Consider the following 26,270-nt stretch of genomic DNA (forward strand, 5'->3'; position numbering starts at 1 on the left):
AGTAGAAAAACTTTCAGACAAACTTACATTGCTGCACAGAATCCATTTCGAAGGGTGCTAAGCCAATAGGCCGATAAAACAAATACAATTGTTTTGTAAAATTTATTAAAAGAAACTGGGGCATATATTACCTTCCCAGTTTGCCAATTTTTTGCACTTCAAACTAAAAAAAATATGTAAACAAATACAAATTTAAATAGCAATGTTAACTGTCTCAATCAATCGCAAAGGCCTTTATTTAAAAAAAAATCATTCAAATCAGATGACTGTGGTGCGCTTTGAACCCTTAAATCTTATATTGAGCCACTGTAAAGTGAATCCCAAAGTAAACCCGATAAAGGTCGATTCCCTTTTCGTTCTTATATAATCCGAGTTTGAATACAAATGCAACCTCAAATTCAGAACACTTAAAGAGCATATGATATATACTTTGTATATTATTTAGTAATTTGTATCTTACACAACATGAATAGTACATGTATATGTGCAAAACGAGCAACCAAATGTAGAGAGCAGAAGTAATACAATTTGGAGACGTTTCCATGGCATTTTTTGCTTTCGTTGAACAGACAGTATGTATTAGGGCGGGTCGATTTAAAAATCGCTAACTGCTCTATGAAAATCGTATTCTAGGGATCAAAATAAGAAACTTTGCTGAAGAAACCATACCTCTAAAACGAATTCTGATGTCCCCCCCTTTGGTTCGAACTTTTCGGTAGGGGAAATTTCAATTCTACCTGTTGTGTCTTGTGGTGGCTTAAAAAAAAAAAAACACAAGCAATTTTACGATCTGCAATTGTGTCACAGTGATACCTTCATTTTTTAAAACGGTTGAATAAAAAACCCACACAACTATGTTTACGGCATGCAAATGCATCACAGTGATGCCTTGGTTTTAAAAGGGGGTTGTAAAAACGCTAATTTCTAATAATTTTTTTTTAATTTCTTTTCTATTACTAAGTTAAATACATTTTTTCATTTACATATGTTCTGACAAAATAAATTTCTAAAGAGAAAAATAAACTCCAAAAAGAAAACACATAGGCATTTCAAAGTGGGATTTTTCAAAATTTCCCCCTACGATCCAAAGGGGGGGGGGGGGGGGGGGGGGGGGACATCAGAATTCGTTTTAGAGGTATGGTTCCTTCGGCAAAGTTTCTTATTTTGATCCCTAGAATATGATTTTCACAGAGCAATGGGCGATTTTTTCGCCTCCCCACAAATCGACCCGGCCTAGTATGTATGCTTTTTATTGGTGGCGGTTTCAACGAAACTGTTATTTGTGTTGTTCTATTTATAGAAATACAAAGAATTGACCAATATTAGCTATTTGCATGAATTAGACGGGGATTTCCCTCATTGCTTTTAAATGTATGAAAAACATTTTTGAAGCAATTTTTAATTTATAATTTATCTAATAAATTGGGAAAAATTTAAAAAACATGACATCAGGATGGATTATACCTTGTAAAGCTCTTCAAAGCCTTTTCTCGCGGGAGTGGGATTCGAAAGAAAAAAATATTAAAATTGGTCAACCCGTTTTTAGTATTAGCTAAAATATTTTTCAATTGAGGTTTTTAAAAAAAAAACTGTCGTAAATGATCCCTGAATCAGATAGAAAATAACACAAAAAAAAAAAACATTATTAAAATCGCTATAGCTGTTTTTTTAGCTTTGAACGTTCTAACGCACACAAATTCATTTATATATATGTACATACCGGGCAGACCCGGCAGACGATGTTCTGCCCTAAATTTGGCCTATCTGCATACATTTTAATAAGCTTTTTCCGTCTAACTCTGCCCTACCCCCCTCAACACTTTTTCCTAATCCTTTTATTCACTCCTCCCTCCATCTTTTTCGCTTCATCTATCTCTATCTTCGTCTCATTCTATTTCTTTCTCAGTCTCCTTCTCTCTTTTCTCTTCTCTCAAGTTCTTCTCATTATTCTTCATCCCTTATTGCAAGCCCCGGAGGGTGGTATGTATTTTGTTCCAGTCGTATTCCGAGTCCCAGTTCCAGTCCCACTCCGAGTCTCAGTCCCAGTTCTTGTCCTAATCCCAGTCCCAGTCCGTCTCTGGCCAACCTCCTGGAAAAAAGGATCGTAAATACTAATATAGGAAAATTTATATTATAAATTTCAGGCAAATCGAATAGGACGTATGTAAATAAGTATGTGGGTATTATTAATTCATGTCTTTATTTCGGCTTCGCATGCATATTTATCACTTTTGCCAGGTTGATGCGGCTAATTCGAATATCACAGTGAAAATTACTTTAAAGCTCTCAGCAACAGCTTTCATTTGATATCCATATTAAACACCTCCTAGGGGTATCCACGTCCACGTTTTGGCCTATATCTGGAGACCCTAGTCACCTAGCGGCATAAAAATTACTCTTTACTAAAGCACACATCAACAGCTCAACTTGATACCCATAATGTAAAAACACATCCTAGTGTTACCCTGATCCACGTTTTGGCCTATATCTCGAGACCCTGGTCACCAATAGGTATGAAAACCACCCTGTACTAAATCTCTCATCAACAGCTTTCATTTGATATCTATATTGTATAAACACTGTCTAGGCGTTCACGGGCCCACGTTTTGGCCTATATCTCGAGACCCTAGTCACCCAGGGGTATGAAAATTACCCTCTACTAATGCACTCATCAACAGCTTTCATTTGTTATCCATATTCTATAAACACATTCTAGGGGTACCCGGGAACACGTTTTGGCCTATATCTCGAGACCCTAGTCAATCAGGGGTGCGGAAAATACCCAGTATCAGAGTACTTATAAACAGCCTCCATTTGATTCCCACATTGTACCAACACATCCCAGGATTACCCAGGTTCACGTTTTGGTCTCAAGACCCTAGCATTTGTTCGTCCATCGCAACCAAACCTATGTAATAACCACCGCGTCAGGTATACGCAACTTATGTGAAAGTTTGACCAAAATCGACCGACGCATCTCTTCAAACACCGGCGAAAAGCTAACACACATTTTAGCCTAGTGTCTAAGGTGTCTAAGTTCGGGTGTAACCGAACATTATATACTCAGCGTGAGCTTCAATTGTACATTTCATTTCAGATAAATTACTTTTCAACATAACACGTGGACCCGCCCGTTTAAAAGAAAAATGTCTCCCCATTTCCTCTTACAGTAAAACTTGATAAGTGAAATATCATTGATTCAAAACTATTTTTTGCTAAGTTATAGCTTATTATTCTAGTCTACGACCCTTTTAAACTTGTTTTATATCTAAGTTGCCGTGGTCTTTAACGGTTCCCGTCCATTTTACTAGAAATATTTTCTCCTATTAGGAAAATATGTGTACCCAATTTTGTTACGATATGTAAATTTTTCTTCGAGTTATGGCTCCCGAAACATAGAAAATTGCTTAGTCATAAAAGGGGCGGTGCCACGCCCATTTTTTAAATTTGAAGTTTTCTCTATTTACTGTAATAAATCCCCTTGAGAAATGAAATACCATTGATATAAAGCTCTTTTTTGCAAAGATATAGCTTATTTTATTCGTCCACGACCCTTTTAAAAATCTTTTATATAAACGTGGGCGTGGTCCTTAACCGATTTCGTTAATTTTTCTTCAAAGCATTCCTTATAGTAAAAGCAACCTCCCTGCCGAATTTTGTTATGATAGGTTTAATGGTTTTTAATTTATGATTAATAATATTTGTAAAATTGATTTTATCACAAGTGGGCGGTGCCACGCCCATTAAAAAAATTTTTTTTTAAATTTTTATCAAGAGTCTCAATTCCAGTCCACTCGTCAAATTTCAACATTCTAGGTGTATTATTTACTAAATAATCAGGTTTTTTGTGTTTTCCAAAATGTTATATATATAAAAAGTGGGCGTGATTATCATCAGATTTCGCTCATTTTCAATACCAATCTATTCTGGGTTTAGATAGGCTCGTGTACCAAATTTAGTGAAGATATCTCCATATATACTCAAGTTATCGTGTTAACGAACAGACGGACGGACGGACAGACGGACATGGCTCAATCAAATTTTTTTTCGATACTGATGATTTTGATATATGTATGGAAGTCTATATCTATCTCGATTCCTTTATACTTCTACAACCAACCGTTATCCAATCAAAGTTAATATACTCTGTGTGCAAAGCACACTGAGTATAAAGACAGCCAAATTAGTTCTGTTAACTAAAATATTTATAAATTGAGGATTTTAAAATTTTATTTTGCTATAAATGAAGACTTAGCCCGATTGAATAAATGAAAAAAAACCGTTTTTGAGTATTAGCTAAAATATTTTTCAATTCAGATTTAAAAAAAAATGTTTGCCGTAAATGATCCCTGAATCAGATCGAAAATAACAGAGAAAAATTATTAAAATCGGCATAGCTGTTTTCGGCTTTGAACGTACTAACGCACACAAATTCATTTATATATACAATACATATAGATTACGTGTTTTCAATGTAGCTTGCTTCACCCACGACAAGCTGAAATGAGCTTAACCACATCACTTCTCTGTAAAATGTACAAGTAAGGTTAAAACCCAGTTTCTCGTTAAAAATATGGTACCGAATCTTTTGAAAAGGTTTTTACAGTTTGCCTGAAATTGCGAAGTGAAGTCATCCACTTACATAGCCTGGCTATTTCGCAGTCACACCTGTTCCTTTTTCACAGAAATTGAATGTGCCCACCGTGTTACCAGAAATTTTCTCTATGACCACACTAAAAAACCATATCAAAAACTAGGGCCTTTGTTTTAAAAATAATTTTGTCGTATTGGCTAATACCAGAAGCTTTCTACGACCTATGCTATTTACTGCTTCTAGAACCGGTACCTGAAGTCTGAGTCTGGCGCAGAAAATCAGAAACAAAACGGGCTCGACCGTTTTCTCCTGCAAAACGCATTTCCTATATCTGCCCATACTAACGAGGCGTAATTCAAGAGCAGAAGGCGGTGTCGCGTCAGAGTACTGATTTTGAACTTATAGTTCCGTCGTTATAAGAAAAGAGATACTTTTTTAGTCTAAGGTCTTTGTAGCTTTGAGCTGGGTTCCACGTCTTTCCTACCTGCTTAATCATGTGCAACGCTTTCCTTCTTTTCATCTCACCCAATTTGATTGGGAGATCTGTGGTCCAAGCTTCAAAGTATGCGCCTTTTTACTAGTTTATACGCATTTTCATTTCCATTTTTTAATACTCGAGAATTCAATATGTTTCTTTATATACCGATTCGTTCTAGGGATTACTAGATAATATAGTGTCTCGTGCATTAAATATACCTGTGCCCTCTTCTAATTTCGAAAGTGCCTAGTGCAGTGAATTACCATTATACACACTCTAACCCACATTTAAATGTTGTGATATGCGAGATTAATGCCTAAATTGCTGCTTGGCTGTCAACATAAAAGTTGAAGCGGCTGCGGTTGCTTTGGTCCACGGCTACTACTTATGCCTGGAAAAACCACTACAGTGATCTGACAGATCTTTATTGTTGTTGTTGTAGCTATAAAGGAACTACCTGAAAGTTTTGTGAGCGTTATCATTTGTTGTTGGTCCTTTGCCGGATATAGATCCAGTAACAAGCATCAATAAGGGTTAGCCCGACCATCTCGGTAACGATTTAATATGACCACATTGAACCTTCTAGACCATCCCGTGCCATTTCTGTCTTTTAGTCTTATTAAAAAAAATTTCAATTAAGAAAAAATATATAATAAGAACAATAATGACAAAGAATTATTGTAAAGGCCTTGACCTCGGCTGGAACACACGATTTCACAAACCAATAGGCCAAAAAACAAGCACAAAATTGGTATTTTTATACTCAGTTGAGCAGAGCTCACAGAGTATATTAACTTTGATTGGATAACGGTTGGTTGTACAGGTATAAAGGAATCGTGATATATATAGACTTCCATATATCAAATTTATCAGGATCGAAAAAAAAATTTGAATGAGCCATGTCCATCCGTACGTCCGTTAACACGATAACTTGAGTAAATTTTGAGGTATCTTGATGAAATTTGGTATGTAGGTTCCTGAGCACTCATCTCAGATCGCTATTAAAAATGAACGATATCGGACTATAACCATGCCCACTTTTTCGATATCGATGAAACCTGGTAGGTGAGTTGAACTTTGACGCAGAATAGAAAATTAGTAAAATTTTGGACATTGGGCGTGGCACACGGCCTCCTTTTAAAAGAAGGTAATTTAAAAGTTTTGCAAGCTGTAATTTCGCAGTCGTTGGAGATATCATGATGAAATTTGGCAGGAACGTTACTCCTATTACTATATGTATGCTTAATAAAAATTAGCAAAATCAGAGAACGAACACGCCCACTTCTAAAAAAAATTTTAACAAAAAATTTAATATCTTTACAGTATGTAAGTAAATTATGTCAGGATTTAACTCCAGTAATGATATGGTGCAACAAAATACAAAAATAAAAGAAAATTTCAAAATGGGCGTGGCTCCGCCCTTTTTAATTTAATTTGTATAGGATACTTTTAATGCCATAAGTCGAACAAAAATTTACCAATCCTTGTGAAATTTGGTAAGGGCTTAGACTCTAGGACGGTAACTTATTTATGTGAAAAACGGCGAAATCGGTTGAAGCCACGCCCAGTTTTTATACACAGTCGACCGTCTGCCCTTCCGCTCGGCCATTAACACGATAACTTGAGCAAAAATCGATATATCTTTACTAAACTCAGTTCACATACTTATCTGAACTCGTCTTGTATTGGTATAAAAAATTGCCGAAATCCGACTATGACCACCCCCACTTTTTCGATATCGAAAATTACGAAAAATGAAAAAAATGCCATAATTCTATACCAAATACGAAAAAAGGGATGAAACATTGTAATTGGATTGGTTTATTGACGTAAAATATAACTTTAGAGAAAAACTTTGTAAAATGGGTGTGACACCTACCATATTAAGTAGAAGAAAATGAAAAAGATTTGCAGGGCGAAATAAAAAACCCTTGAAATCTTGGCAGGAATACTGTTCGTGGTATTACATATATAAATAAATTAGCGGTATCCGACAGATGATGACATTTTGGTCGATATCTGGAAAACACCTTCACATATACAACTACCATCACTCCCTATTAAAACCCTCATTAATACCTTTGATTTAATACCCATATCGCACAAACACATTCTAGAGTCACCCCTGGTCCACCTTTATGGTGATATCTCGAAAAGGCGTCCACCTATAGAACTAAGCCACACTCCCTTTTAAAATACTCATTAACACCTTTCATTTGATACCCATATCGTACAAACATATTCTAGAGTCACCCCTGGTCCACCTTTATGGTGATATCTCGAAAAGGCGTCCACCTATAGAACTAAGCCACACGCCCTTTTAAAATACTCATTAACACCTTTCATTTGATACCCATATCGTACAAACATATTCTAGAGTCACCCCTGGTCCATCTTTATGGCGATATCTCGAAAAGGCGTCCACCTATAGAACTAAGCCACACGCACTTTTAAAATACTTATTAACACCTTTCGTTTGATACCCATATTGTACAAACGCATTCTAGAGTCACCCCTGGTCCATCTTTATGGCGATATCTCGAAAAGGCGTCCACATTTAGAACTAAGGCCCACTCCCTTTTAAAATACTCATTAACCCCTTTTATTTGATATCCATATCGTACGAACAAATTCTAGGGTCACCCCTGGTCCATCTTTATGGTGATATCTCGAAAAGGCGTCCACCTATAGAACTAAGCCCACGCCCTTTTAAAATACTCATTAACACCTTTCATTTGATACCCATATCGTACAAACAAAATCTAGAGTCAGCCCTGGTCCACCTTTATGGCGATATCCCTAAATGGCGTCCACCTATAGAACTATGGCCCACTCCCCCTCATAAAATACTCTTTAATACCTTTCATTTGATACACATGTCATACAAACAAATTCCAGGGTTACCCTCGGTTCATTTTCCTACATGGTTATTCTCCCTTATGTTGTCACCATAGCTCTCAACTGAGTATGTAATGTTCGGTTACACCCGAACTTAAACTTCCTTACTTATTTCTTATAAAATTAATGAACAAAAATGTTCGACCTCATTTAAACTAAAGTAAAAGTTACGAAGCATACTCGATACTTTTTACTGAGTATGAGTACCAGAATCCATAATTTGATTTAGCATTTTTTATGGATAGGTACCGGTATCAATAATATTGATTCAATACTTTCGATGAAAGTTATATTGCTACTAATGCGAGCCCTCGCAACCAAAGAGGTTTCACACTTGATGATTGGTGGTCCACAACAAACATAAGCAAGTAATAACTACAACACAAAATATTAAAATGGAAAAAAGTAACTTAAAGAAAAAAGCATTCACTAAATTACGCTACAATTCGTTGTCATGTTAATTAATCATGTTTATTGAAATATGTATTCAAATATAACTCGTCGCTTACGTATGTAGATATTTATAACTACATATTATATGTATGTATATAAGTAATTTTGAAACGTTCATAGGTGTGAACGAAAGTATAATTGAAGGTTTTCGTTCATTACAATAAAAGCCCGGAAGTTGTTTTGTAACATGCGATTGTTGGCCGGTGGTCGGTGTCAATTGCAGATGGCATGTTGTCTGTTGTCTGTATCTCTTCGAAGCTGTTTACACATATTCATTGCCAATTGTGTTCAATTCTATTCTAACCAAATTGTCTGTAGTAAGGTGAGTCAATTGATCGGGTTCGGATTAAAAAGATAAACGAAATTAAGCCTGGCCGGTCTAATAAGCCGATTGTTATACTCTCAACAATGAGCAAACGATACCGAGAAGAAAATAAAATATACAAAAACGCAAAATAACAACGAAGTGAACCGGCACGCTTTTGTTCGTTGGCAGTAGTGAGTTTCAAAAGCGTTAAGTCATAATTGTGCGATCAATCATGAAAAAATTATAAAGATAAGTAAAAAAGTAAATATGCCGACCACGAGAAACGTCGTATAATCGGTGAAGACGTACAATTTTGAATTCTTGAAATTGTTGTTGAATGAAACTGAAAATTGGCTCATATCACCAGCTACATTATCATCGGCACCCTTAAACATTTAGCCGCACGCTGCCCTAATTGGCTTTTTATGTTTTTAGTTACGATATTTTAATAACCTACTTGCAGGATTTCTACCTTTTTAAATATGCATGCATGCGCGTATTCTACTTGATGAAGTAGAGCTGGAAAAATAATCGATCAACTGTCGATAGTTTCATATTTTAAGCAGTATCGATGATTTAAGTCAAAATCAATAGTCTGAAAATTTGTTCTTCAGTATTAACAATAAGGTCACATAAACCGTTAGACTTATAAGAAAGTAAGTGAAATTTAATTTTACGGCCAATGGGGTGGGTTGTTGTTTTTGTAGCGATAAAGACACTCAGGCTTTGGGGAGTGTTATCGATATTCATGGTCCTTTGCCGGATATAGATCCATTACGTTCGGGTAACAACCTCCATTAAGGTATAAGCCTGATCATTTTGCGAACTATTTATTCAGACCACATTGAACCTTCTATGCCATCCCGCCTCACCCCTAGTTCCCTGAGGGGTCGCCAGAATTTCGGCTGCTAAAGAAACGGGGTTCGACCCGGATAGGTGAGGTTGACAATTGGGTTTGAGAAGCTATAAACGGCGCTATCATCTCCTTGAAAGGGTTGTGTTATACAACCCCTCGAAAGCGTCTCTTTCTCCTTTTCCACCTTTTCTCTTACTTATTTCCACTACATCTAGCCCTATCTCTCTATCTTCGTGTAACTCTCTTTAGCAACATCTTTCTCCTTCCTCCGAAGGTTGTAGGGAGTGTTATCGATGTTGATGGATCTTTGCTGGATATAAATAGTACGTTCCGGTAACATTTAGGCGTGAACCTAGACATCAAGGGAACTGTTTGATCAGACCTTCTAGGCCATCCCGCTCTCCCACCCCTAGATCCTTGAGGAACTTTGGGGCGCCAAAGCCTCGGCTGATAAACAGAATTCGCCACGGGTAGATGAGCCTGACAATTGCGTGGAAGAAGCTATAAATTGCGCTGACAACCCCTTGAAAGGGTTGCGCCACAAAACCTCTTGAATCAGTTTGGTAATTAGTGGCCCCTTACGACAGCCATACCTGCCGCGGGTATATTTTAAGCCCTCTAACCTGCTGGGGATCCGTTCCTGGTCCACCTTACGGGAAGCAACTTCACGGGAACACTCTTAGCCATGAAGCGACTGCAAATTTCAATAAAATGGGGGGAGTGGTTTCGGAGTCCATAAGCTGCGTACAAACATACATCCTTCTTTACGTGTATTGAAATAGATAGATTAAATCACCTTAGGGCACAAACATTAGCATATATATACAAACATACCAAAAAATAGAACTTAGGTTTAAGAATTCTAACGAAATGTTTAGAATTTTTAACGAAAGAGTATTTTTCAAGAGATGTATGCATTCTTAATCATTTAGGTATTTTGCGTTAACTTGGCAACGCGCATAAATATGTATCTACATACATACATGTTATGAAATGGAAATACATACGTGCATCCATACAAACCTGTAAATGTACTCCCGAAGTTAAATATTATATATAATAATAATTCAACACGCATGTATGTGACGCATAATGTGAAATGAATGCTCCACTCAAAGCAAATTTGCTCGTACAGATCACAGTGAATAAACATACGCACTGCATTTTACTGAAACAAATTTTCCTTTTGTTTTTAACACGCTTTTATTAGCTTGGCCTGTATGTAACGTCTTTGAGCTTGATTTTCACCGGTTTCTAGAAGTCTGATTAATTTGAAACTTTGCATACGTATCAAGGACCAATGACAATGCATTAATGTGGAGGTGTGGTGACATAAGGTCCACGGCCATAAGGTCAATTGGCCTTATTATCACTGTGAATGGCCATAAGTTTGATTGCAACTTTGCACACGTATCAAGGCTCGATGACAATGCATTAATGTGATGGTGCGGTGACATAAGGTCAACGGCCATAAGGTCAATTGGCCTTATTACCACTTTGAATGGCCATAAGTTTGATTGAAACTTTGAACACGTATCAAGGCTCGATGACAATGCATTAATGTGATGGTGTGGTGACATAAGGTCAACGGCCATAAGGTCAATTGGCCTTATTATCACTTTGAATGGCCATAAGTTTGATTGGAACTTTGCACACGTATCAAGGCTCGATGAAAATGCGTTAATGTGACGGTGCGGTCAATTGGCCTTATTACTACTTTGAATGGCCATAAGTTTGATTGGAACTTTGCACACGTATCAAGGCTCGATGACAGTGCATTAATGTGATGGTGTGGTGACATAAGGTCAACGGCCATAAGGTCAATTGGACTTATTATCACTTTGAATGGCCATAAGTTTGATTGAAACTTTGCACACGTATCAAGGCTCGATGACAATGCATTAATGTGATGGTGCGGTGACATAAGGTCAATTTGCCTTATTACCACTTTGAATGGCCATAAGTTTGATTGAAACTTTGCACACGTATCAAGGCGTGATGGCAATGCATTAATGTGATGGTGTGGTGACATAAGATCAATTGGCGTTATTACCACTTTGAATGGCCATAAGTTTGATTGAAGCTTTGCACACGTATCAGGGCTCGATGACAATGCATTAATGTGATGGTGTGGTGACATAAGGTCATCGGTCATAAGGTCAGTTGGCCTTATTACCACTTTGAATGGCCATAAGTTTGATTGAAACTTTGCACACGTATCAAGGCTCAATGACAATGCAATAATGTTATGGTGGGGTGACATAAGGTTAATGGACATAAGGTCAATTGAACTTATGACCACCCCAAATGACCACAGCTTTGAAACCTTGCACATAATGCGAAGAACGCATTCCTTTATTAATGATAGAAGGGGATGCATGGCACATCTACGAAAGAGCATACTGGAGCCCTTTTTAATACGTTTTTATTAGCTTCGCCTGTATCTATCTAATCTGGAGTGGAGCCGAAAGCCCCGCTAATGCAGAGCTCCGAACTCCGTTGCACCTTTTGAAGCATTTTAAGGTAGGTACTTTTAGCTAATGCAGGCCACCAGACCAAGGCACCATAAAGAAGACTCGGGCGCACAATGGCTGTGTAAATCCAGTAGGTCACCTTAGGGGAGAATCCCCAGGAGGTGCCAATTGCCCTCTTGCAGGTGAACAGCTCTGCTGCTGCCTTCTTGGATCGCTCCACTATATGGTCACTCCATAATAGCTTCCTATCCAGAATGACTCCCAAATACTTGACTTCATCGCTAAACGCTAAGAACGTACCCCCAATTCTTGGCGGTGTAAGATTTGGTACTGTGTACCTCCACGTGAAGAGGACAAGCTCGGTTTTATCCGGGTTGACTTCCAAACCTGTGGCGGGTTGTACTCCTGGAGCAGCTCCAGGATGTCTGCTGGGTCCGTTGGCGTCACTGGAACCCAAGCTCTAGCCCTTGCTCGTGAGGGGATATCACGCGCCTCCACTACCTTGAGGCGCGCGCCCGGATATACCACCCCTATCAGCGTGAGGGCGGCCCTATAGAGGTTTACCGACCTGGCGTCGTCACAGGCAATTAGCTTGACATTGCCCTGGAACCACCCTGCATCGGTGTAAGATGGCGGTGGACCAGGGTTGTCTTTCTTAATCTTAACGGCCACCGTAGCGAGCGCGGCCTCGATCCACTTCCACTGTTGTTTCGGGATCTTGCCATCTTCGCTGCTCTCGTCTATAATGCCAATGATCTGCCAACCCTTGGCAATTTCGACGAAAGACCGCGTCCAGCCCCCCTGCGTCTTAGCCCTTTTCGGTGCCGTGGGGTTGGATTCATCCATGAACCGCTGGCGTTTCTAGGTTTCATCACTCTCGACTAAAACTTTTAAAATTACTTGAACTAAACAAATTAAAATAAATAATAGTTTAAAAAAACTAAAAAAACACGCTTTGATAGCTAACCGAACTAAAAAATAGAAAATAATTTTCAATTAAAAAGAGTTTATATAACAGTAGTAGAAAGTCAAACAATCATTTACTGTTAATCACCTCAAAATAAAATTATAATAAAATTTAAGTTATTAACAGAATAATTTAATTCACAGTAAAAAGCGTGGGGTGCTTGATATTGAATATTATAATCATTCTATTGGGAACTATCTGAGAGGAAAGATATGAAATATAGTCAAATGCACCCCACGCTTTTTACTGTGAATTAAATTATTCTGTTAATAACCTAAATTTTATTATAATTTTATTTTGAGGTGATTAACTATAAATGATTGTTTGGCCTTCTACTACTGTTATATAAACTCTTTTTAATTGAAAATTATTTTCTATTTTTTAGTTCGGTTAGCTATAAAAGCGTGTTTTTTTAGTTTTTTTTTAACTATTATTTATTTGTTATTGATAATTAGAGAGAAATTGCAAAGTTCGCAAACGGCGATTGTTACTAGGACATGTTTCTGAATTTCATTTCTTCATCAGCTAGCTTCTCGGGAGCTGAGTATTGAACTCGAATCTCCAACATTCATACCATTGTAAAGGCAGATGCCTTTAACCACTCAGTCATATGAATGCCCCGCTGTTCCCCTTGCAATTGGTCTCTAGTGTTGCCTCTGTTGTAATTCATTTTATTCATCATGTGTAGGTAGGTATAATTCTATATTCTGTATAACCCATTGGTGTTGAATTTTTAGGCGTGCTTAAAAGTTTAGTAACATTAGTTTGGATTTTTATAGTATCCACTCTTACCTTATCAATGTAATCATATGTATATAATTAGCGGAGACTGGCTCAAATTGCTTTATACAATGGTTTTTGTTATTGATAATTAGAGAGAAATTGCAAAGTTCACAAACGGCGATTCTTACTAGGACATGGTTATGAATTTCACTTCTTCATCAGCTATCTTCTCGGGAGCTGATTATTGAACTCGAATCTCCAACGTTCATACCAGTGTAAAGGCAGATGCCTTTAACCTCAGCCATATGAATGCGCCGCTGTTCGCCTTGCAATTGGTCTCTAAGTGTTGCCTTCGTTGTAATTAATTTTATTCACCATGTGTAAGTATATATATGTAATTTTATATTCTGTTTATCCTAATGGTGCTGGATTTTAGCCGCGCTTAAACACCATCTATCTACATATATCTACCTAAACATGGTGAATAAAATGAATTACAACAGAGGCAACACTAGAGACCAATTGCAAGGCGAACAGCGGGGCATTCATATGACTGAGGTTAAAGGCATCTGCCTTTACACTGGTATGAACGTTGGAGATTCGAGTTCAATACTCAGCTCCCGAGAAGCTAGCTGATGAAGGAATGAAATTCAGAAACATGTCCTAGTAAGAATCGCCGTTTGTGGACTTTGCAATTTCTCTCTAATTATCAATAACAAAAACCATTGTATAGAGCAATTTGAGCCAGTCTCTCTAATTACATACATACAATTTCACTTTTGTTTAAACAAGTTTGCTCATATTGGAAAGGAATCAAGTATTTTTTTTTTTTGTTCCAGAACGAAGAAATATCAAAATCGATCCATCCGTTTGTAGTTTATAGCTGTGAAAACAAAAACTTTATGATTTTTTACTACATTTTGGCAATTTGCCACCTTATATACATTCAACGTATATTAAAAATGTCCATCTCACGTAGCTCAAATACAAAAAACCGACTTCTCGAAAAAAATAAGATTTTTTGGTAGCTACTATCGACTTAATCGGTGGTACCGCCTGGCGATTTGTTTTGTATTCTAATAAAGTCAACCGGAAAAATCGGTAGTCTCAACCGAAAAAAAAATTATGTTAGCATTGTTCATCCATTCATCGGTCTATTCGTTAGCCATGGGATCATCATCACACGTTTTTTGCAATAACTGTCATCTACAAAAGTTTATAAATAAATAAAAAATAAATGTAAGGTGCGATAACCTCCGAAGAGATCTAAGGCCGAGTTTCTCTTCCAATATGCGTCGTGCTCCTATTTTTTTCCTACAAATTGGCGAGATGGGACCTACTTGTTCGGCATCTGCAAGGCAGATGAGTTTTCATTGAGAGCTTTTCATGGGAGAAATACACTCGGAGTGCTTGCCAAATACTGCCGAGGGGCGACCCCGCTTAGAAATAGTTTCTTCTAATTGAAAAAACTTGTTTCTAAAGTTTTTGATGTTGCTTTTTCCGGGGCGTGAGCCCAGGATCATCGGTGTGGTAGGCGGAGCACGCTACCATCAAACCACGGCGGCCGCCAGTGCAAAAGTTTATAGTAATGAAATTAAACCCACTACTTCGTTCTTCTTTGGAAAATCTTTGCATCGACTGCAAAAACTGCTGAAGATGTTGTGATATTATTAATAACCATCTTTTCTTTTCAAAATAGAATTAAATAAACAAGAATCACAAAATCTGTTGATACCACGCCCTCTTTCTATATAAAAATGAAAAATATACATATAGAACACATAAACAAATTCGAGATCTGTAACATATATGCTTTTTGCGATGTATTTTGCGGTGAAAAAATGTACATATTGTGTTCATAAAAGTACGTTTACACAGTAATTTCAGATATTACTTAATGGAGTGAGAACGATTAACTCCTTTATTTCCCGAAATATTTTTATATCCAGGTCAAAGCATAAATATTTAAGATCCATAAAGCTACATGCCTGTCACCCGATCGAAAAACTTGGCACAGAGCTTAGGAAAAATTTAAAATATTACTATTAATTATATTTCACATCCAGGTCAAATTTCTACCAGAACGAAAAGGGCGATCTGGTACCTAATGTTAAGGGAGTGCTCAATTTCTAAAGGGAAGTGGTCCACGTCTTTTAAACGGTGGCAGCGTGAAAGCACCCAGCGATGTTGATAATGTTGAACCTGCTCTTTACAATAATTGCTACTGGAGCATTCTACGGTTGGTACGGGACAAATCGTACATTTTTTCGGGTGTAACCGAACATTACATACTCAGTTGAGAGCTATGGAGACAAAATAAGGGAAAAACACCATGTAGGAAAATGAACATAGGGTAACCCTGGAATGTGTTTGTATGACATGTGTATCAAATGGAAGGTATTAAAGAGTATTTTAAGAGGGAGTGGGCCATAGTTCTATAGGGGGACACCATTTAGGGATATCGCCACAAAGGTGGATCAGAGCTAACTCTAGAATTTGTTTGTACGATATGGGTATCAAATGAAAGGTGTTAATGAGTATTTTAAAAGAGCGTGGGCCTTAGTTCTATAGGTGGACGCCTTTTCGAGTATCGCCATAAAGGTGGACCAGAGGTGACTCTAGAATTTGTTTGTACGATATGGGTATCAAATGAAAGGTGTTAATGAGATTTTTAAAAGGGCGTGGGCCTTAGTTCTATAGGTGGACGCCTGTTCGAGATATCGCCATAAAGCTGGACCAGGGGTGACTCTAGAATTTGTTTGTATGACATGTGTATCAAATGGAAGGTATTAAAGAGTATTTTAAGAGGGAGTGGGCCATAGTTCTATAGGTGGACGCCATTTAGGGATATCGCCATAAAGGTGGACCAGGGGTGACTCTAGAATTTGTTTGTACGAAATTGGTATCAAATGAAAGGTGTTAATAGGTATTTTAAAAGGGCGTGGGCCTTAGTTCTATGGGTGGACGCCTTTTCGAGATAACGCCATAAAGGTGGACCAGGGGTCACTCTAGAATTTGTTTGTACGATATGGGTTTCAAATGAAAGGTGTTAACGAGTCTTTTAAAAGGGAGTGGGCCTTAGTTCTATAGGTGGGCCTTTTCAAGATATCGCCATAAATGTGCACCAGGGGTGACTCTAGAATTTGTTTGTACGATATGGGCATCAAATGAAAGGTGTTAATGAGTATTTTAGAAGGAAGTGGGCCTTAGTTCTATAGGTGGACGCCTTTTCGGGATATCGTTATAAAGGTGGACCAGGGTTTACTCTGGAATGCGTTTGTACAATATGGGTATCAAACGAATGGTGATAATGAGTATTTTAAAAGGGAGAGGGCCGTAGTTCTATAGGTGGACGCCTTTTCGAGATATCGCCATAAAGGTGGATCAGGGGTGACGCTATAATGTGTTTGTACAATATGGGTAACAAATTAAAGGTATTAATGAGAATTTTAAAAGGGAGTGGTGGCAGATGTATATGTGAAGGCGTTTTCGCGATATCGACCAAAATGTGGACCAGGGTGACCCAGAACATCATCTGTCGGGTACCGCTAATTTATTTATATATGTAATACTACGAGCAGTATTCCTGTCATGACTCCAAGGGCTTTTGATTTCGCCCTGCAGAACTTTTTCATTTTCTTCTACTTAATATGATAGGTATCACACAAATTTTACAAAGTTTTTTTCTAAAATTATATTTTGCGTCAATAAACCAATCCAATTACCATGTTTCATCCCTTTTTTCGTATTTGGTATAGAATTATGGCATTTTTTCATTTTTCGTAATTTTCGATATCCGAAAAGTGGGCGTGGTCATAGTCGGATTTCGGCCATTTTTTATACCAATACAATGTGAGTTCAGATAATTACGTGAACTGAGTTTGGTAAAGATATATCGATTTTTGCTCAAGTTATCGTGTTAACGGCAGAGCGGAAGGACAGACGGTCGACTGTGTATAAAAACTGGGCATGGCTTCAACCTATTTCATCCATTTTCACAGAAAACAGTTATCATCTTAGAATCTAAGCACCTACCAAATTTTACAATGATTGGTAAATTTTTGTTCGACTTATGGCATTAAAAGTATCCTAGACAAATCAAATGAAAAGGGCGGAGCCACGCCCATTTTGAAATTTTCTTTTCTTTTTCTATTTTGTTGTATCATATCATTACTGGAGTTGAATTTTGACATAATTTACTTATATACTGTAAAGATATAAAATTATTTGTTAAAATTTCACTTAAAAATTTTTTTTTTTTAAGTGGGCGTGGTCGTTCTCCGATTTTGCTAATTTTTGTTGATCATATATACAGTAACAGGAGTAACGTTCCTGCCAAATTTCATCATGATATCTTCAACGACTGCCAAATTACAGGTTGCAAAACTTCTAAATTACCTTCTTTTAAAAATGGGCGGTGCCACGCCCATTGTCCAATATTTTACTTATTTTCTATTCTGCATCAAAGTTCAACCCACCTACCAAGTTTCATCGCTTTATCCGACTTTGGTAATGAATTATCGCACTTTTTCGATTTTTCGAAATTTTCGATATCGAAAAAGTGGGCGTGGTTTTATTCCGATATCGTTCATTTAAAATAGCGATCTGAGATGAGTGCCCAGGAATCTACATACCAAATTTCGTCAAGATACCTCAAACTTTACTCAAGTTATCGTGTTAACGGACGGACGTACGGGCGGACGGACATGGTTCAATCAAATTGTTTTTCGATACTGATGATTTTGATATATGGAAGTCTATATCTATCTCGATTCCTTTATACCTGTACAACCAACCGCTATCCAATCAAAGTTAATATACTCTGTGAGCTCTGCTCAACTTAGTATAAAAAAACCAAAAATAAATACATTTGGTAGTAGGTCTATCAAGGTTTCTTCAAATAACAAACAAAATTTAAATACCCTTACTCAAAAAAAATTGTGTTTAAAAATAAATTCTTTTAACGGGGCACGCGTAATTCACTTTTCAAATTTCGATTTCCCCTATACTATATATCTTAGCGTGCTCCACCTCTTGCATAAATCCTTGGTTCAAGCCTCGGGCAAAGCAACTTAAAAAATGTATAAACAAGTTTTCTCAATGAAAAAACCTTTTCTAAGCTGAGTCGCCCCTCGGCAGTGATTTCGAGTGTATTTCTGCCATGGAAAATTTCTCAGTGGAAATTCATCTGCCTTGCAAATGTCGTTCGGAGTCGGTGTAAAACATGTAGGACCAGTCCGACCTATTTGTAGGAAAAATTAAAAAGAGCTTGACGTAAATTGGAAGAGAATGGAAGTCCTCCCCCCTCTCACAGGGGATCCAACACTGTTTAGCCGAAATTGCTTAAACTTAATTATTTAATATCTGATTCCTAAAGTTGATATGTCGCTACTTCGTCGCCGTTCCTTCTAAATCGTTTGGTCTCTGACATCGTTTTCAAATAAAGTCTGCTTCTCGTTTCGCGAAACGATAAAAAAACGACTATCTGAAAGCATAGGTAAATGTGTACGTGAATAGGTAAATGTGTGAATGCATTATATCTTGCGGAAAGTATAAAAATACTTATGTTTTTTATGAAATGTTTATTCAAGGGCAGCAGGTGTTACAAAGCTATTTAAAATTGACTCAGCTTTCTTTTCGACGTTGTAATGAACTAAAGGGTTGTTTCTCCATTTCGTCGGCAGTACTTAATTATTTGAAATTATCCTTGAGAAAAACTCTTTTTATGCACTTAGCTAACAGCCCATTTTCCTTCTTGTTATATGTTTGATGTTGATTAATTGCACTATCGCGTAAAATTTCGCTTGTGTTTGTCTTTTCGTGTTTTCAAAGAGTGATGGTGTCTGCGACGGACGCATCTGTTGCCACACCTTTCCTTTGGTAAATATGTTTTTATGTTTGTATAGCTACGATTGTGACAGTTAAGTTGCACAGTTAAATTAAAATTTACACCAAAGTCAAGGAGTTATCAAGTAATTTGATTGACTGCGTAAACATTTGGCACCGCCACGCAATTCGAAATAACAAGGGAATTGAAAACGATTAGCTGTCATTTTAATTTGATGGCTTCAACTTATGGTTAGCTAGAAAACACAGCGAGCTTGAAATTGACGCATTAATTATTTAACATCATTTGGCTTAGCACAATCCTTTGGGCTATTTGTACAACTGTCAAAATTTATAAAAGTAAAAACTGTTCTTTCAATCACAATGCAAAAAAGTAATTGCAAGCTGCCGACTCTAATACATAGGTCTTGGTTTTTGATAGGGTTTTTCAGTTTGGCCATTAAAACAAACTTCTGGTAACACTACGGACTCATTCAGTATGCGTGAGGTCCCCATGGACCGGCCAGTTCAACCTAACCTAACCTACCCACTTTAATATCTGCAATTCCTGCACAATATTCACCAATATGCATTTAATAAGTACAACCACCTACATTCATATTTAATTAATATTTTTATTTTATAGCTAATGGCTCATATCAGCCTGGTATGGAACCGAAACGCCAACGCACCGCCTACACACGCCATCAAATACTTGAATTGGAAAAAGAGTTCCATTACAATCGTTATCTCACACGTCGCAGACGCATCGAAATCGCGCATACGTTAGTTTTGTCTGAAAGGCAAATAAAAATATGGTTCCAGAATCGGCGCATGAAATGGAAAAAGGATAACAAATTGCCAAACACGAAAAATGTGAGGAAAAAAACTGTTGATGCAAATGGAAATCCAACACCGGTAGCACAGAAAAAACCTAAAAGAGTAAGTGCAAAGAAACAGGCACAGCAGCAACAACAACTGCAACAAACAGCTCAACAACTGGCGGTAATGAATGAAGTAAGTATGGCATGTATACCTATCGCTCATTTACCTTAATAGTGTCATATAAATCACAAACACGATCAAACTAAGCCAACTTGACTTACGAAAATTGGCCCTATAAACATCAGTACATAATCAAGTCCTACTTTTGATGGGCCTTCCAGATTATAACCCATAGTTTTTATTTTTTTTAAGTAAACTTAGAATAGCAACCAGCGGGTTTTTAACATTTCAGCGTCTATGAAAACCAAATTCCATTGCCTACTTTGAAAGGTTAGGACCAATTCAATTTTGAAAAGAATGGTCTATCCTATCATATACGCATGAAAATTTTCATTATTAAACAATTTGAATAATAAATTGAGGAAAAAATGTTTTTGCCTGTTTGATCCTCCAATACTTTTTCTTTTGAGGAAGTTTTTTTTGAGTGTTTCTTTCATATTTGGCACATTGGTAGCCACGATTGCTTGTGCTTAAGCCTATTTTGCTTAGAAGTACAATTACAAGGTCCAAGTATGAGCATTCCATGGAAACGCGGTAATTTTTGCCGATTTTCGAATTGCTATTCTTATTAATATTCAATGCCAAAATATATCGAATATTTCACACTTCAACGTACAAAGGAGGAAGAATTTAAAATAAGTATCAGAAAAAAAAGTTTAAAAAAATTGGTTTAGAAAAAACGGAAATAAAATTAAAAATCAAATAATTCTTAATAATTCCTTAGCAAAAATTTTTTATTCCCTAAAATTAATTATCTCAAAAAGTACAGAATGTTCATTAATGAAAATAAACTAAGCCTGGAATATGTATGTGAATATAGGTAAACCGGAGTAAATTTCCATATATAAACATTGCTTTAGATAAACACTGCATTGCTTTAGATAAACACTGCATCCATTTTTCTAATAAAATAAATACCTCCGAAGAAAATTTAGGCCGAGCTTCTCTTCCAATTTGCTCCTTTTAATTTTTCCTACAAACTGGAGAGACTGGTGCAAAATATTTTACGACGACTCCGAGCAACATTTTTTGGCCGATGAATTTTCACTCACTTCATGGCAGATATACACTCGAAATCACTGCCGAGCAGCGAACCCGCTTAGAAAAATTTTCTAATTGAGAAAGCTTGTTTCGAAATTTTTTAAGTTGCTTTGTCCTTTACCAACCACGGGTAAAATATTATCACCTTCGCTGGGTGCTTCAAAACTGCCTCCGTTTAAGACGAGACAACTCCCCTCTAGAATCTGAGCACTGCCTGAATATTGGTCGCACCTTTCGTTCCGACAGAAATTTGACGCGGGCTTGAAACCTTACGTCTTTCGCCGAATTTTTGGTAACATCTTAAAATTCCTCTTACTTTGCCCCGTATTTTTCGTTAGGGTAGTGATGTAGCTTTATGGACCTTTAAAGCTTGAGCTAGATATGATAGATAGATGATAGATTGTCCTCACTCCATTAAGTAATATCTGAAATTGCTGTGTAAACGTACTCTTATGAACACAATATGTACATTTTTTCATCGCAAAATACATCGGAAAAAGCGTATGTGTTATAGATCTCGAATTTGTATGTGCATTTTATATATGTATTTTCATTTTTATACAGAACTAAGGTGTTGTAATCAACTAATATTGTGATTCTTATCTAGGGTAATTCTATTCTGAAAAGGAAACATGCTTACAAATAATATCACAACATCTTCAACGGTTTTTGAAGTTGATGCAAAGATTTTCATAAGATTTGAGCGGCCTTAGTAGGTATTGCCACGCGCTTTTTTTTTTCTTACTTCCTTACTTACTTAATTGGCGCATAACCGTTTAAACGGTTACGGCCGTCCAAGGAGGCGCGCCAGTTGCTCCTTCTCTCTGCCAACCGGCGCAATTGGTCACACCAAGGGAGTCTAAATCGTTTTCAACGTGGTCCTTCCAGCGGATTGGGGGCCGCCCTCTACCTCTGATTCCATAGGCGGGTCCGATAGAAACACTTTCTTGGCCGGAGCGTCACCTTTAATTCGCATAACATGGCTTAGACAGCGCAGCCGCTGCATTTTAATTCTCTAGACTATGTTGATGTCTGCGTAGAGCTCGTACAGCTCATCGTTAGATCTTCTTCGGTACTCGCCATCGCCAACGCGTAGAGGTCCATAAATCTTTCGAAGAACTTTTCTCTCGAACACTCCCACAACCGCTTCCTCTGATGTTATCATGGTTCATGCTTCTGCACCATATAGCAGTATGGGTACGATAAGTGACTTGTAGAGTATGATTTTCGTTTGCCGAGGGAGGGCTTTACTTTCAAAGTAGCATTTATTGGCAAGAGTGATTCTTCGCTGGATTTCAGAGCTGATGTTGTTGCTAGTGTTGATGCTGGTTTTCAAATAAACGAAGTCTTTTACTATTTCGAAATTATGGCTGCCAACAGTAGCGTGGTTGCTAAAGCATATATGCTGACTCTTTGCTCGATTTGCTTTTGTTTTTCAAGATAGTTAAATACGGTTTTAAGTCCACCTTACGAAGTTGACCATATTCAATTTTAGGTATTATAGCTTTATAAATGACGGAAACATCCCGTTGAGTATTAATTATCACAGAATTATGTTTAATCTTGAAATAGTATTTATTTTGTAACAGGAGTACTAGTCAGAAGAAGAAGTGTGTTGAATTCATTACAATACATTTCTTTAAATGAAAGTTATTGCAAAAAAACGTGTGATGATAGCCCCTAGGACAAATAGGTTGACGGAAAGAACGATGAATAGATGAGCAATGCTAAAATAAGTTGAGACTGCCGATTTTCGGTTGATTTAAATAGGATATCGAAAAAAAATCTATAGGCGCTAGTGGCTACCGAAAAAACCGGATTTTTCCCCCACAAAATGCCTCTCTGGATCCGCCCAGGCCTTGACCAGACTTAAGCCCAAAGTACGAGTATAGAACATTTTGTTGTACTTCATAACAATATACGCTAAATGGAATAGTTTTAAACCAAAATCTGTTCTTCAAAATCGCTTAGTGTGCTTGTTTCATTACGCAATCAGGCAGAAAGCAAATTGTTTCCATACGTAAGCAGCTAAATACCTTGATAGAGGAACTAAATCCAAAGCAGGTATACTGCTTAGTTCTCCATACCAGACACTAAGGAGACATTAGATATTTAATCTACGTGAGGTCTTTACTGACCGGCCATTTCAACATCTCCAGTAGGCGAATTCACAAATTTTTAACGATGCGACATGCCGAAATTTTAACAACGACCTTTCGATAACGTCTGTGCTATTCAACAACTTTATCTGGATTTCGCTATCGAGGTGATAATTTTATTGAGATTAAATGAAACTAAAATATTTTGCATTTATTTGGCTTCGTTTCTTGATCAAAGATTAAGGAATATAAAAATTTGTTATTGGAAATCGAAATCGTTATATTTCTCGATTCGTTATAGAATGATAGCGAATATCGTTAGAAAGGTCAGAGAATAATTTTACGGACCGTTAAAATATCTGAAACGCAATTGAAGGTGTATTTTATGTTACTCATATGCCACATAGTGTTAAAAAATATTAAATGCATTTCTCAGAGACTTTTCTAGTATCTATGCAGTTCTATATCACATTAAATTTTAGTATAAGCAGTGCAAGTTTTTATTTTTTTTGTTCTTAAGGTGGTTTGCACTTTCTTCCCTATGAAAAAATTTGTTTTGGAAATAATTTTGAAGAATACTAAAATCAGTACAAATTCAAAAAAGTTCTGATTTTGGTATCTATCGTTATCTCTGTTGGCTTCGTTAGTGGTGTGAGTAGGTACCTATTGCATAGTTATGTGAGATACTTGGCAACATTCGCATACGGATAACAGAGTAAAGTAATCGTTATATGATAGCTGTCAATTGTATAGGCCTTTTAAATTAATATTTACATATCGCTCATTTACTTCAATAGTGTCATAACTCAAAAAACATGACTTTTGAGTTAATAACTTATAAACGTACCCAGTATCATGATCTATGTTTTATAAGAAAATCTTTGTGATCCGTTAAAAATTTACCACATGCTATAAAAATCAAAATATGCCTTTATTTGCGCAACATATGGCAGTTAAAATATTTGAATGGCTTTCCTGGAAAATTGTGTTTTTTGAGTTATGACACTATTGAAGTAAATGAGCGATATGTTAAAAGCTTCTTATATGTCATGTATAAGTCGATAAGTACATATGTAAATAACTTAAGTGTCCTTATTACAATTTTTCAAACGTGTGATTCATCAGAAATAGTATTTAATCTTCTATATTTTTTATGTTGGCTAAGTCCTAATCTAAGTGTAGATCGAAAATGCTCCAGTCCATTCAGAGGGGTCGGATTGCGCTCTGCGACTTAGCCAAATTTGAATATGTATCATCTAATGTAAACAAAAAATGCATACTTTCAATACTCATACTTTTAAACTGAGACGTTATTAACATATTAAATATTTTTATTGTTGTCTACATGCAGTGCATCAGAACAGACAGTTTAGAAAGTGTTGGTGACGTTAGCTCTTCTCTACCGAATCCATCGTATATGTCCGGTACCAGCGATGCGGGAAATTTGCTTGGTGGTCCAACACTTCACCAGCATCCATGTAATAGCAGTAATAGTAATGGAAATGGGAATTACTCAAGAACTCAACAGCAACAACAACAACTACCGAATAGTCATACGAATGGAGGTACTAATGTTGCCGGGAATTTACAAGCGACACCTAATACAAGCAATAATCCAATACATCCGAGTCATCATACCGCCCCGCACCATACACATGTACCGATTCCGCAACATCAGCACCAAGAACAACAGGAAATCATGACGAGCCTGCAGCATATAAAACAAGACTATGATCTTACCACACTATAGATAACGAAGGATTGGGATAAGCTTTATTTTTGGAGTTTGTATAGGAAAAATATGCGTTTTATCGATGGCTTCTAGATTTAAGTGTATAAGTTTAGTTAACTATTGCTTCAAATAATTTTAACCTGAACAAATTTTTAGAAATTTAAACTTATATAAGTTTTGTGTAATTAATTTCCAAATAATTAGCTTGGCTTTGCTTATATAGGAGCTAGACAAAGGTGATAGATATCCATAGGTTTCCATATATAATAATCGGTACCAAAAATTGAAATATCTGTCCATTTTCACGTATGGTAAAGTGAGGTGCCTTTGGCTTTGCGACACGTTTCACTCTACCCATTTCGGTATCAATAAAGAAAAATCAAACAATCGAATAAAGAACTTTAAGTTATGCAGCTTTCTTGGGGCCCTTTTACGGAAGTAGTGGTTTTACCAAATTATAAGGCGAAGAAATTGACTCGTATCAAAAGATCGGTAATCTTATGAAACTGTATAATTACGATTTTTTCATTTTTTGTTTTATTTCCAAAGGCGACACAACTATCTACATGAGATCTCTTGTATTCCTGAAGAACTGAGGTAGGTTTTACTGTGACTTTTATGTGCATCGAAATAAATAAAAATGCTTCACTAAAAAATCCAATGTATTGCACTATTGCTATTTAATTGCGTCTATTTCGCAAATTCTAATAAAATGAGGAATGTGCAAAGTGTGTATAGGAATTTTTTTTAAGAAATAGCAGATTGTCAGCATTTTAAGGAAAAAATAAATCTAGCGCATATTTAGCTTTATCGTAAC

At 36.8% G+C, this 26,270-nt stretch overlaps 1 protein-coding gene across 1 annotated transcript in view; it reads left to right on the forward strand.

The window, feature by feature from the left end:
- The window catches only part of Dfd (Deformed), a 139,096-nt gene extending 113,569 nt beyond the window's left edge, over positions 1-25,527 (forward strand). The window contains exons 4-5 of the mRNA XM_067760266.1: positions 20,223-20,593; positions 25,073-25,527. Of these exons, the coding sequence (XP_067616367.1) occupies positions 20,223-20,593; positions 25,073-25,471 (770 nt within the window). The 3' untranslated portion in view covers positions 25,472-25,527. The remainder of the gene's footprint in view (positions 1-20,222; positions 20,594-25,072) is intronic.
- Positions 25,528-26,270: the final 743 nt, after the last annotated feature.

This window comes from Eurosta solidaginis, chromosome 1 (genome assembly GCF_040869045.1).
Source record: "Eurosta solidaginis isolate ZX-2024a chromosome 1, ASM4086904v1, whole genome shotgun sequence".
Lineage (NCBI taxonomy): Eukaryota > Metazoa > Arthropoda > Insecta > Diptera > Tephritidae > Eurosta > Eurosta solidaginis.